This window comes from Meles meles, chromosome 16 (genome assembly GCF_922984935.1).
Source record: "Meles meles chromosome 16, mMelMel3.1 paternal haplotype, whole genome shotgun sequence".
NCBI lineage: Eukaryota > Metazoa > Chordata > Mammalia > Carnivora > Mustelidae > Meles > Meles meles.
In genome coordinates, this window is record NC_060081.1 from 37,956,229 (window position 1) to 37,970,695 (window position 14,467).

The following is a 14,467-nucleotide window of genomic DNA, read 5'->3' on the forward strand; positions in this document are numbered from 1 at the left end:
ATAATTCTGTAACACCAACTATGATTTTCCCTCCTAATAGCTGAGTGACAAGTGTAATTGTGCCAACTTTGGCTGAATGTTGACATAAATACAAAAAAAAATTGGAAAACTGGAATTGCATCCATGAAAACGATTTCAAACCCTGTTGATCAAAAAATTCTGCCGTGAATTGTGTCACACTATCTATTAAAAGAGATCCAAATAAATGAAAACTATTGTTGTTCCTGCATCCATATTTTTTTTAGTGGGCACTAAATTTGCTTTATTTATAAGAAAGAGGGTTTTTGAGCCATGTTAGAGGTGACATGTACCAGAGGTCCTGGTGCAAAGCAAGTGCTAAGGGTTAAAGGAAATGAACTGCGTTGATTGCCCAGTAGTATTTTTCTCATCTAAAACCTGTTAAAACATGTTAGCCTGCGTGACCTTAAGAGTTTTCGTTCTCATAACCTACAATGTCAAAATACAGAAATTGTGATACCACCTGCCTCATTTTCAAAGTTCACATAAACAGCTCTTATGACATTGGATTATAGGGCTAATTCCTCATCGTCTGTTTCACCGATTTTCCATACTGGGCTCAGTTTTTCTTTTTTTTCCTTCTTCTTCTTCTTTTTTTAATCACCAAGGAGTAGTACTGGTAAACAGGTGAAGAATTGAGAAAACTGGCGGCAGGGCATTTAGGGAAATTTTTCAGAATCACACTCAACGTAAAAACAAGTCTTGCACAGTGTATCCCATTTTATTGCTGAAATGGGTTATTCTGCACCGGAACTAGCCTGGTGTTCAAAAGCATCTCCCTGCCCCAAAATAGAGACCCACGGCCGTGCGCCACCTACTGGAACGATAGAAAACTACAGGCGTTTGTGGAGGTGGAAAAAGAAGTCACAAAACCACGGTGGTGCTTGGTTGTCGAGCCAGACTTCAGAGAGGTTTCCTCTTTACACTGAGCACTTCCCCGAACACAATAAAGTGGAGATGTGGCCACAACTAAATGATGCCTGGCCACGCGTACATGGGCAGGTGGTAGTGGTTATAGTGCAGGTAGTCAAGAATGCTCTTCTCCACCAAAGACTTGTAGATGGTTTCCTGGTAGACTCTTTTGAGATAATTCCGGGGCTTCTCCTTCAGGTTAATTTCCTCATCTTCTATTTGCCGGGCTAACTGTTCTATGGAGGGAAGGTCTTCCTCCTGGAAAACACAGGAAGAGGTCAGATAACAGAAATTACTTGGACAATAAGAGGGCAGTTTCACTAAAATGAAAAAAAGCACTCACCTTCCCAAGGACGGTCTTCCCCACCCTCCTTCCCCCCCCCCCCCCCCCCCCCCGCCCAGGTTTCTAAATTTTTTATTTTTAATTGTGGCAAAATACACATAAGATTTACCGTTTTAACCCTTTTAAAAAAGATAATATTAAGGTTAATTTATTTAAATAGTAACCCAGGACACATATATAAGAAAGTCATCCAATTATGAAGAAAGCAGAATTGTGCCATGTAATCCTACTTTCTGTCTGTGAATCTACTACTCTTGGTCCTTCATGTCAGTGGGATCAAACAGCATTTGTCTTCTTCTGACTGGCCTATTTCACTTGGCGTGATGTTCTCAAGGTTTAGCAAGAATGGTAATGTCAAGTTCTTAATATTCAGATAAAAATGATCTATAGATCACACTTGTCTTAAAAATAAGAAAGTGATTAAACATTCTTACAGGAAAAAGTCTAGAAGTTTCATGTGATTACAGTTATCTCAAGAAATAGGATTTAAAAGTCCTAAAATTCAGGGCTCCTGGGTGGCTCAGTGGTTAAGCCTCTGCCTTCTGCTCAGATCATGATCTCGGGGTCCTGGGATGGGGCTCTCTGCTCAGTGGGGCTCCTGCTTCCCCCTCTCTCTCTGCCTGCCTCTGTGCCTACTTGTGATCTCTTTCTCTGTGTGTCAAATGAATAAATAAAATCTTTTAAAAAACCTTAAATTCTTGGTCAAGTCAAATTTCATTGACATCTTTAAAGATAAGGCTCAGCAAGAATAGTTATTTAAAGTTGAGATATGCCGTGCATATCTGTAATATAGTAGGCGTTTTCCCGACATTTTATTATAAAAATGTTCAAACAGAGGCATGTTGACTGAATTGTACACTTAGCACCACTGCACACACACCACTGGATTCCACAGCTAACATTGTACCCTATTTGCTTCATCGTACACCTGCCCATTGATAAGAGGTTATGCACGTCACCAAGCTTTGAGCTGTGTGCGTTTTGGACACCACAGGAATTCCAAATTACCCCAACAGAAGAGTCACGGGGACTTTGATGGTATATTTGCTTGAACTCCCAATAATTTTTCTTTAGAACAAGAAAAAAGTACATGACTGGCAGAGTTCTAATGGATACTAATTTATTAATAGTAAGAATTTTATAGATAGGAAAATAGGGTCAAAAGATATGGAAGCAAAACAGTTATCATTGGATTATTTAAGTGAGACCCTACAAGGAGTTGGAGATTACACACACTTCACCTGGAAGAACAGTCACTGGGGCTCAGAGGACTTCAAATTTGTATCAGCACAGCAAAACAGTGACAGAGAAAAAGGCAGCCGATGCCCAGGACTTAATATTAGGGGGGCTGAAATATTTAAGGGCTGCCAGAATGACCCCAAGCATGATTCATGATCCACATGATTCCTTAGTGTTTCAGAGAATGGTATGAAGCAAATATGACTTTACAAAAGTTATAGAAGATTTGGGTCTCGTGGTATATGGTGCTTTTCTGACCATGGGGTAAATACTATAAAATCACAAAATGGAGCTTTTATCTAAGGCAAGTACTGCTCTAGATTGTAAACAGATTTTCTGTGCATTTGTCTTTCATAGTGTGTCCTCTCTGTGTGACTGTCTCCCCCTCCTCTGACCATCTCTCCCCTCAGTGAGACCATCTCCCCTCTTCAGTATGATTCTTTTGTCAACACTCATTATTTCCTTTTTTTTTTTTTTTTTACAATAACCATCCTAGTGGGTGTGAAGTGATATCTCACTGTAGTTCTGATTTGCATTTCCCTAATGATTAATGATATAAATCTTTCCATGTAAATGGTTTTACTTCTGGATTATCCATTTTATTCCATTGACCTATATATCTGTCCTTATGTAAGTACCATGCTGTCCTGGTTACTGCTGAATTATAGTAAGTTTTCAAATTGCAAAGTGTAAGTCCTTCAGCTTTTTTTTTATTCCCAAGATTGTTTTGGTTATTTGGAGTCTGTTGTATTTCCTTTGAATTTTTCCATTTCTGCAAAAGATGTCATTGGGACATTGATAGGATTGCATTAAACGTGTACATTGCTTTGGGGAGTGTGGCCATTTTAACTATATTAAAGTCTCCAATTCATGAACACAAATGTCTTTCCATTTATTTAGTTCTGCTTTAATTTCTTTCAGAAATGTTTTTGAGGGGTGCGTGGGTGGCTCAGTGGGTTAAAGCCTCTGCCTTCAGCTCAGGTCAAGAACCCAGGGTCGTGGGATTGAGCCCCGCATCGGGCTCTCTGCTCAGCCAGGGAGCCTGCTTCCTCCTCTCTCTCTGCCTGCCTCTCTGCCTACTTGTGATCTTTGTCTGTCAAATAAAAAAAACAAAACAAAACAAAAAAATCTTAAAAAAAAAGAAAAAGAAATGTTTTTGAGGTTATCAGTGTACAAATCTTACACCTCCTGTTTAAATTTATCCCCAAGTATTTTATTCTTTTTGATGTTATTGTACATAGAATTGTCTTAATTCCACTCTTGGATTATTCATTGCTACTGTAGACAACTGATGATTGTGGGTTGGTGTTGTATCCTGTAGCTTTGCTGAATTCATTTATTAGCTCTGGTATTTTGTGGATTCTTCAGATTTTCTACACATGAGATCGTGGCATCTCAGAATATGATTTTACTTCTTCCTTTCCAATGTGGATGTCTTGTGATTCTTTTTCCTGCCTAATTGCTCTGGCTAGAATTTCCAGTACAAAGTTAAATGTAAATGGTCAAAGCCGGCCTTCTTGTCTTGTCCCAGACCCCAGAGCTAAAGCTTTCAGTCTTTCACTGAGTGTGGTTTTAGCTGTAGGTTTTTTGTAAATACCTTTTATCAGGTTGAAGCAGTTCTCTTTTATTCCTAGATGTGTGTGTGTGTGTGTGTGTGTGTGTGTGTGTGTTTTACCATGAAAGAATGTTTGATTTAGTCAAATGTCTTTTCTGTATCAATGGAGATAACAGCATTTTTTTTTCTCTCCTCATTCTATTACTGTGGTGTATTACACTGATTGATTTTTATATGGTGAACCACTCTTACATTCTTGGGGTAAATCTCATTTGCCCATGGTGTATAATCCTTTTGATATACTGCTGGATTTAGTTGGCTAGTATTCTGTTGAAGATTTTTGGGTCTAAATTCGTAAGGGATATTTGTCTGTAGTTCTCTTCCCCTTTGATGTCTTTGGCTTTGCTCTCAGGATAATGCTGGCCTCAAAGAATGGGCTGGAAAGTATTCCTTTCCCTTTTCCTTTTTTTTTTTTTTTTTTTGAGATCTTAGACAAGGATTACTGTTAATTTTTTAAATGTTTGGTAGAATTTGCCAGCAAAGCACCTGATCTTGATTTTTTTTTTTTTTTTTTTGTCATGAGGTTTTTGAGTGAGTCAATACCTTTACTTACTATAGGTCTGTTGAGTTTTAAAATTTCTCTGCATCAGTTTTGTGGTTTGTATGTTCCTAGGAATTTGTCCATTTCATCCAGGTTATTTAGTTGCTTGGCATACAATTGTTCATAGCATTCTCTTATAATCCTTTGTTATTTCTGTAAGATCAGCGGAAATGTTCCCACTTTCCTTTCTTCTTCTTTCTCTTTAAGAGAGGGAGAGGGAGAATCTTAAGCAGGCTCCATGCCCAGTGTGGAGCACAACTTGGGACTTGCTCTCACAACCCTAAGATGAGCTGAAATCAAGAATGAGACACTTAACTGACTGAGCCACCCAGGCACCCCTTCCACTTTGATTTCTGATTTTAATAATTGGAGCCTTTATCCTTAGTCTAGCTAAAGGTTTGTTAATTTTGTTGATCTTTTCAAAGAACTATCTTTTGATTTCACTGATTTTCTCTGTTGGTTTTCTACTCCCTATTTCACTTTCTCTAATTTTTATAATTCCCTTCTTTCTGCTAGCATGGGGTTTAGTTTGGTTCCTTAAGGTATAAAATTCAGTTAGTGATTTGAGGTATTTCCTTTTTACAACTCCGGGTATTAATAACTACAAATTTCCCTCTGAAAATGGCTTTAGCTGTATCCCATTAGTTTTGGTACGTTGTGATTTTGTTTTCATTTGTTTCTAAGTATTTCTTTTTTAAAAAAAGATTTATTTATTTATTTGACAAAGAGAGAGATCACAACTAGGCAGCGAGGCAGGCAGAGGGGAGGGAGAAGCAGGCTCCCTGCTGAGCAGAGAGCCCAATGCAGGGCTCCATCCCAGGACCCTGAAATCATGACCTGAGCCAAAGATAGAGGCTTAACCTACTGAGCCACCCAGGTGCCCTGTTTCTAAGTATTTCTAATATCTCATTGATTTCTTCTTTAAAATCAAAGAAGTTGCTTAAGAGTCTGTGTTTAATTTCCACAATTTTGTGAAATTATTTCCTTCTGGTTTTGATTTCCAGTTTTATTCCATTGCAGTTGGAGAATATACTTTGTATGATTTAAGTCTTTTAAACTTTATTGACACTTGTTTTGTGGCCCAACATATGGCCTGTCTTGGGGAATGCTCCATGTATGCTTAAGAACAACGTGCATTCTGCTGTTGTTGAGTAAAGTGTTTTGTGTGTATCTGTTAGGTCTATTTGGTTTATAGTGTTGTCTAAGTGCCCTATTTTCTTATGGATCTTCTATCTGGTTGTTCTGTCCATTATTGAAAGTGAGATACGGAATTCCCCAGCCCTTAATTTAGAACAACTTCTTCCTTGATTCCTATCAACAGTTCTCTCTCTCTCTCTTTCTCTCTCTCTCTCTATATGGATTTTGTTGTTAGGTGCATATATTTTTATCATTTTTTTCCATAATTGTTATCTTTTTGAGGAATGATCTTGACTATATAAAATTTCACGTTGGTCAGTGATTCTTTGGCTTAAGCCACTGCTAAAAGCAGTCCCAGTGGGTTTATAATCTGTTCCTCTTTACTTCCATGAAAGGACTTGTGAAGTCTTACAATAAGCTTGTTTTTAAAATAAATGATACATAGGTTTGAGATGGCTTAAAATAACAGTCAAAGATAATAGTCTTTTACTCCCTTTTCTTCATGTAGAGGGAGAGCTATAGGATATCATAGTTGATGGGACTGGACTCCTGTACTTTCCTAAAGCCAAGCTAGAAAGTGAAATGAAGTGGGTCACGTTCATCTCAATATTTGAGAACAAGAATCACCATCATTCTTTAGTGAAGGGCTAGCTCTTTCTTTTCCTATTGCCAGGCTCTTTTTTTTTTTTAAGATTATTTATTTATGTATTTGACAGACAGGGATCACAAGTAGGCAGAGAGGCAGACGGTGAGAGAGGAAGGGAAGCAGGCTCCCCGCAGAGCAGAGAGCCCGATGCGGGGCTCGATCCCAGGACCCTGGGACCATGACCCGAGCCAAAGGCAGAAGCCCAACACACTGAGCCACCCAGGTGCCCCCTATTGCAAGACTCGTAAATGAACTCCTGCATGTCTGCTTACCTGAGCCCTCTTTCCACTGCCAGCCGGTCTCCACTGCCATTACAGTGGGGGCCAGCAATTCCTGGGAGCTGTTCTTCTGTGACATCTACTTGCACGGGTTCCCTCCTGCACTCCTCCCGCAGCTCTCTGAGGAGGGAACAGGTCGTCTCTGCTCCGCAGGGATCTGAGCTAGAGGGAGACACCACTGTGGGCACCACCTCTCCCTTGTGGCCTTGCCTACTTGACAAATGGAAATGCAGAAAGCAGTGCAAGCCCTCGGTGGAGGCTTTTCTTCCAGAAGTTTCATTTCCCAGAAATCTAGAAAAGCCACAAGAATAGTGGGGGAGCCCTCAGTGTGTCTTCCACAAATGTTCACGGTCCCTTCTGGTCTACTGAAAGGGCCTGTTGTCCATGCTGACTTCACACATAACAAACTGACCCAGAGCAGATGTCTGTCTCTGGAGAAAAGGTTAAGGGGGTCTCAGTCAGGACCATGAAAAGCGACTATTGTTGGGTTTGGTAGTTTACTTGGAAAAATGAGAGGACAGCTTCCCTTTTAAGCTTGGCTCCTAAAACTCCTTGGCTCTGTGCGAGATATTAATGGAGGAGCTCGATTCTGGGGGTGTAGAAGGACTTAGGCCTAGGGTTTTGATGGAATAACTAGAAAACTAATGAGTCTTTGCTGTGGTGCAGTAATGAACCGCAGAATGCATTTTGAGAGCAAGAGAGGGACCTAAGGAGTTGAATGAAATTGAGTAAACACCAGGCTCACAACTCCAGCTCATGTTTCAACCTCAGCTGACTCCCTCAGTTGTAGCATGAAGTGGGGGACCTGTTGGACCTGCAGCATTTATTCAAATTTGAGTGACTTCAGCAGGGGATGACCTTTGCATGGTCACAGTCCCCTCGGCCTCCCTCATGTATCTTTACCTGCCTGGTTCCTATCTGCGTGGGTCCTAAAGACAACTGAGTTTGATTTATACTTTAAACCTATTTCCCCCAATTTGAATCTGCTTTGGATTAGTACAATTATTTCAGTTTCCCATCTTGGACCCCAGGCATAAAACTGAAAAGGGGGCAGGGAATGAAGAGGAGATACCAGCCTAGCAGTTTGGTCCATATGGCTCACTGCCTGCATTCCTGGCTTCAGGCCAAGAGATCCTTGAGTCTGAAACTTGCTGGCCACAGCCTAGCTGTGTAACCCAGAGCAGATCATTTAAAATCTTTCAGCTTTAGCCCCTTCATTGATAAAGTCAGAACTGTAACAGTGGAGTGTCCTGAATGGCTCTCATTATGGTTAAGCCAGGAGGTTCATACGGTTGGGGCTCGGCACATGATCTGTGCTGCCCAAGATGGCGGCCCTCACCATGGGAACCTTCGAGGGGCACAGGTGCTCTCAAGTGGAAGTGATAACAGAGTCGCAGGACTTGACCACGAGGACAATAAAACACAGTGAGGTTAGCTGTGCCCCCGCCCTTGTCCAAGCGGAGCAAGGGAGAATCTAGGATGGATATATGACCACTTTTTGAGCATAGATGCTAACATTCCACAGCTCCTGTAAGGACTCTCATGTTGAATGAAAGAATTGAATTTGAAGTTTCACAAGTATTTCATGACTGACATTGCAGAGTCAAATTTCTTGCTGAGCATGGAGACTTTGGGAAATGTAGCCTAACTTCCAGTCAATTCTCTATCACTTTGAGAAAGAGGTTTTGGATATTAAAGGGGCGTGTTTGGACGTCTTATGTGTTCCCTTTACATTTGTATAACAACACACGCACACGTGCGCACACACGTGCACACGTGTTTAGTGAATGGCTAGCAAGTGTGGGCAGAAGCTAAAGGAATGCAATGTTCGTTCTTGAGAACAAGTAGATAAAACTCGGACCCAGTTTCCAGCGGACACTGCCTGTTAGCTGATAATGGAAATACAGTTATGTGTAAAAAGGAGAAAGAAATTTGCCTCTCCCAGAAAGATTTAAATAATCCACTTTTGCGGAAGTATCACAATGTTCGCATACTCCCTAGCTTGTTTATAGGAAGTATTTTTGGCTTTAAAAGTAAAACCAAAAAGGAGACTGTAGAGAAAAGTCTAAATGATCAACGACTATAAACTGCTTGTAATTTTCAAGGAATAACTCACATATCTATTAATCACTCTTACCTCCTTGGAGGTCAAGATCTGGCGTAACTCTTTCCTTAGATCAATAAAACGATCGTGAAAGAGGGCCATGCACCATGGCTCCATGAAGTAGCTAGGGAGGAAAGAAAAGATTCAGTTAGCTGGAAACCCTCTCATTACCACTAATAAAGTATTTACCTGCTTTTTTGCCTTTATAAATTACAGTTCTGGCCCCTTTGCAATCGTTTGCTCATAAAATGCCTCGTGGAACAGCCTAGCCAATCAATTTTTTAAATGGATGTTCCTGATGTAAGGCCAGGTTCCATAATTACATTTAAAGTGGTTTAATTCAGAGCTGGGGCAAGACCCAGCAAAGAATCCTGATTTTATCAGAATTTAAAAGCCTGAAGACTTGTAAAGAACGGTGTCTCCATTATCTGCCCTCATTTGAGAAAAACAGATTGCAGGATTAGCTGAACTGCTGCATAAACAAATTACATTTGGGTAGACAATGACACAAACGTTGTGCATCATTAAGATCTCAGGATTAATAATGACCAGAAAAACAGGCCACCTCGGTGTTCGACATGGTCTCCGTACGATTGCACTGATGCTTAATTGAATCTCTTTGTAGGAGAGCAGCTCTTTTGGTGTTTGTATTGGCCAACTCTTCACTGAAGACTGTTTGAATAAATGCTTTCTTACCTGGAGAACAATAAGGCCCTCCTCTATTTCCAGGCGATCGCTGAACATCTGATGCATTCTTGGAGGACCGAGCCCATTTATTGGTATTTTAACTCTTACTTTATTTTAACGCCAGGTGTCTGGGAACCAGAAACCTCACTTCTTCAGTGCTGGGGACACACCGATCATGTGTGTCTTTTCTGGATGTGTTTGTCATGCCCATTACGGCTAATGGATGGATGTCATGTGTGCACACAGGGGAAGAAAAAACTGGGGCCCACGTGCAGACGAGCACCTTCTGTTTTCCCAGACTCAAAGTTAATTCTTAGAGAAGACGTGATGAGTCCCAGGGACCACTGAGGCCTCAAAGGACAAGCATCATGACAAGTCTGTGCTACGCTCAGCATGGCACTAAGTTAGGTCAGTCATTACCTATCACCTATTTCCTTGGCCAGAATGTGACCGAATTTCATGCTTAATTACCTCCTTTGTTGTTATTCGTTCAACTATTAATTCCACTAATATTTATTGAACATTCACCAGTGCCCAGCACTGTTCTGGGTGCAGGGGAAACAGTAGGAGCCAAGGGAGACCTGCATCCTGCCACTGGGAAGCTTCCATTCAAGTGATGAATAGTGAGTGAATATATAGCGGGTTAGATAATGAGAACTGCTTAGGAGAAAAACACAAGTCAGACAAAGAAGGGGGGGCGCAAAGGAAGGCTCAGGGAGTAAAGACCCGAGGGGAGGGAGAGAGGGAGTCACGCGGGGATCTGGGGGAAGAGCTTTCCAGAGAGAAGGAACAGCAGGTGCAAAGTTCTGGAGGCAGGAGTGCGTGTGCAGAGCACTCAGGAAGGCAGAGTGGAGAGAAGAGGGGGAGTAGTAAGGGGTGAGCTCCGGACGGGATGGGCGGGAAGGATGCTCCCAGGGGTAGGAGTCCAGTCCAGACTAGGGTGTATAGTAGTCTCCCCATATCGGCGATTCCACTTTCCGTGGTTTCAGTCACCACGAGATGAGCTGTGGTCTGGAAGCAGGGGATCCCATCCTGACATATCGTCAGAAGGCCAGCAGTAGCTCACACTACGTCGCAATGCCTGAGTCTTTCACCTCCCTTCACCTTGTCATGGGGGCATCTCCCATCATCGCAAGAAGGACGAATACAGCATGAGAACACATTTTGACAGAGACCACATGCACATACCTTTTATTAAGGAGATGGCTGTATGTGTTCTGTTATTATTTGTCGTTGCTGTTAATCTCTTACCGTGCCTAGTTTATAAATTAAACTCTATCGTAGGTATGTGTGGGTAGAAAAAGCCAGTGTATGCAGGGCTCCGTACCACCAGTGGCTTTAGGCATCCACTGGGGGTCTTGGAAGATATTCCCTCCAGTGAGCGGGGACCACTGTAATCACTCTGTGGCCATCTAGCTCAGCACTTGCAAGCAACAGGTATCTCACAGAGCTCCACGAATGAATGAATGCGCATCGCCCGAGTACATTCTATACTGCCGGGCCCTGATCGTCTTCCATTAGGACAGAGGCAAGTTCTGCCAGATTAAGAGGTGACAACGCGGTAAAGTGCCCCAAGGTGGGCAATATTATGAAAAAGGGAGCCTTGCTGGGAAGAGAGGGAAAGACATACGTGAAACCAGGGTTTTGGGATGGTCTCGCTAAGCCCAGCAGCAAACAAGGCTGAGGGTGTCGGAAGGGCACTTTGTGGAAATCTGCTGGAGGAAATCTGCTCGCCTCTGGAATTGCTCGAGGCCACCTAATTCGTAGTGAATGGAGCTGAGTTGATGGGAGTTCTGGCTGGGGTTCTGGGCCCCTACAAACCCTGGCCAACGTCCAACCTCCATCTAATTCCTGGAGCAATGGCATTGGTGCCCGGCTAGCCACCTCGGAGGGGATGAGCCCAGAGGGGTGATGTTCTGACACATATTGGAAGAGTAGCTTACTGGACCAAAATATCGATTACAGCCCATGTCCAGACACTCATGCACAGCCTTGCCTGGATGGTCCCTACTTCAGGGAATTGTGGATGTGCAAACTTGAAACTGTCATAATTCCTAAGTTAGGAACCATTGGGTTCCTTTGTATATTTTTAAAAGCTTTTATTTATTTATTTATTTATCTATTGACCAGAGCAGGGGGAGGGGCAGAGGGAGAGAGAGACAGAGACAGAGAGAGAATCTCAAGCTGACTCCCCACCGAGCATGGATCCTGACTTCAGACTTGATCCCAGAGCCCTGAGATCATGACCTGAGCTGAAATTGAGAGTTGGAAGCTTAAGTGAGGGCGCCACCAAGGCACCCACCAATAAACCCTTGTAAATTTGTGGCTGTGTGTTTCCACCCTCTTGATCTCAGGGTCTACAGCCACATCCTTCTAGGTGCCACATCCTTAGTCTCTCTGCCTTTCTCGGCCCAGCACGGCCCGGTGCCCATAACCCAGGTCCCACACAGCATCTTCGCTCCATGCCCTGCCCCTCTGTCTGCTTCATAGAGGGAACTCTGGGGAAACTGCACTTCCGGAAGGTCCCAGCCCACCCACCGTCTAATGCCTACATTCCCTTAGCCTCTTTCCGCAGAGCTGAACACTGCTGGCTGGAGAAACCCATGATCATTTTCTGAAAATGCAGTTGATAAGCCCCTCTGCACAGTCCCTGGCGGGAGGGAGGATGGTGTAGGGAGAGGACAGAGGGGAGGCACAAAGAGGAAGTTGGATATTTTTGCAAAGTTTTTCTATGCTGCCTTTGAAACTCTCCATGCCTCTCACACCAGCGTCCAGCACAAAGGGCACCTGGGCATTTGAAGACTTCTGTACCTCAAACGGCTTGCAGACCAGTGGTCTGGGAGACCTGAAATCTTATTTCTCTCACACTTCCTACCATTGTCTCCCATCGGAAAACAATTTGGGATCCTGGTCCAGAAGGTGACAATCCCTGTAGTGAACTATTACCTATATTCCTGGAAATCATCCGTGGCAGCCATTTTTACTTCTAAAAGAGAGAGGTTTATAGAACTCTCTATGGCTTTGCTTTCTCTCTCGAGAAAGAACTCCTGGGTTCCATTAAAGCAAAGTGTAGTAATGAAAAGAGACACCCTAGAAGCCAAACCGGTCGGCTGACTTCCCAAGGCCCCTTCTCAGTTTGAGGGCAGCTTCATGCGCTGGACATGGGGTCATGAAATGCTAAGGCTCCTGCAGATGGGGGAAGGGGGAGAGAGCTGGTGCACCAGCAAGAGGAGTGTGTGGGCCCTACCTTGCGTGGAGACCAGCTTCCGCACACCTGTCTGTGCCATCACATTACTCACAGCCTGCCACCCGGATCAGGCTAAAGATGCATGAAGTGACATCCTTAGCCTTAGCCTGGGTGAACCCCTGAACAGAAGTCCCACTGGAAGGTCATCCATTCCTTTTTTTTTTTTTTTTAAGATTTTATTTATTTATTTGAGAGCGAGAGAGCACGAGAGAGGGGAGAAAGGGGCAGAGGGAGAAGCAGATTCCTCGCCGAGCAGGATGTCAGATGTGGGACTCGATCACAGAACCCTGAGATCATGGAAGATCATCTATTGTGATTTCAACTCTGATCAGATGGAACGTAGAAATGAATGGGATTTAAGAAGAAAATGACTAGCAGATAATCTGCAGTTTCCAAGATGCCCTCCATCCACTCTATCTAAATTAGGACTCAGGTCGGGCTCTTGAGTGGCTCCATAATTAGCAACATCTCCACTGTCCGATGAAATAGCTGCTATTTTGTAGGGCGGGCGCTAGATATAAGGTATTTTAGACAGTGGCGAAAAGGACTGCATCCCTTTGATTAAGAGCGGAAAAAATGTACTCAAAAATCTACCCGGAGAAGAATCTCATTTGCAAGGTTCCTCCCCAGTTCTTACAGAAACTGCTTCTTCTGGTAGTGACTTTTAAGGGCTCACCAGATGACCTCAGAGCAGCCACTATGATGAAGACCCCTGTCCCTTTGTTCACGCTATGGGCTGCGGTGCTTGGTCATTTTACATTCATAGCCCCAAGTAGCTCTGTCTCTCTCTATAAGCCACTTCCATACTTCCCCAGACCTTGTTTGCTTCGGGCAAATTAACTTGTTTTAATGAACACATTTTATTTTTAGAGCAGATTTAGGTGTACAGAAAAAAATGAGAGCAAAAATGCAGAGTTCCCATACATTGGCTCTGCCCTCGGTTTCTCCTCTTTACCCCTTGCATGATGAGTAAGGCACATTTGTTCCAGTTCCTTCCAGTTGATGAACCAGTATTGATACAGTGTTCTCTCTTTTTTTTTTTTTTTAAAGATTTTATTCATGTGACAGAGACAGAGACAGAGAGAGACAGTGAGAGAGGGGACATAAGCAGGGTGGGTGGGAGAGGGAGAAGCAGGCCTCCCACCGAGCAGGGATCCTGATGCAGGGCTCAGTCCCAGGGCCCTGGGATCATGACCTGAGCGGAAGGCAAATGCTGAATGACTGAGCCACCCAGTCGTTCATTATTGATACATTATTCTTAACTAAAGTCTGTAGTTTACACTGAGGTTTATTTGTCTGTCCTGGTGCACATTCTGTGGGTTTGACAAATGTGTCCTGTCATATAGCCACCACGGCAGTGCCATACCGAAGAGTTTCACGGCCCTAAAAATTTCCTATGCTCTGCCTATTCATCCCTCCCTCCCTCTGAACCATGGGCAAATTAACATTTTAGGAAATTGACTTGCAGAGAAAATGGGGCTTTGTAACAATTTTATAAAATTTTTTTAATAACCCTATATTCCAGCATTTTTCTCTGAAACAGAGTAATATTCTCCCATTACGGGAACACAATGCCTCTCAAACTTGCCAGCCGTCCTTCAGATGAATGACCGTGTGGCCTGAGTTTTCTAAAGTGCTGCATGTGGGCATCAGCTTAAGATGAAAGCTATTCGGATTTCTATTTTCTATAATGTACCGGG

General features: G+C 43.0%; 1 protein-coding gene across 1 annotated transcript in view; it reads right to left on the reverse strand.

Annotated features, from left to right (window-relative positions):
• Positions 1 to 772: 772 nt before the first annotated feature.
• The window catches only part of CFAP61 (cilia and flagella associated protein 61), a 290,455-nt gene continuing 276,760 nt past the window's right edge, over positions 773 to 14,467 (reverse strand). The window contains exons 26-27 of the mRNA XM_045980366.1: positions 8,867 to 8,957; positions 773 to 1,188 (exon numbers count right to left, since the gene is read on the reverse strand). Coding sequence (XP_045836322.1) covers positions 988 to 1,188; positions 8,867 to 8,957 — 292 coding nt within the window. The 3' untranslated portion in view covers positions 773 to 987. The remainder of the gene's footprint in view (positions 1,189 to 8,866; positions 8,958 to 14,467) is intronic.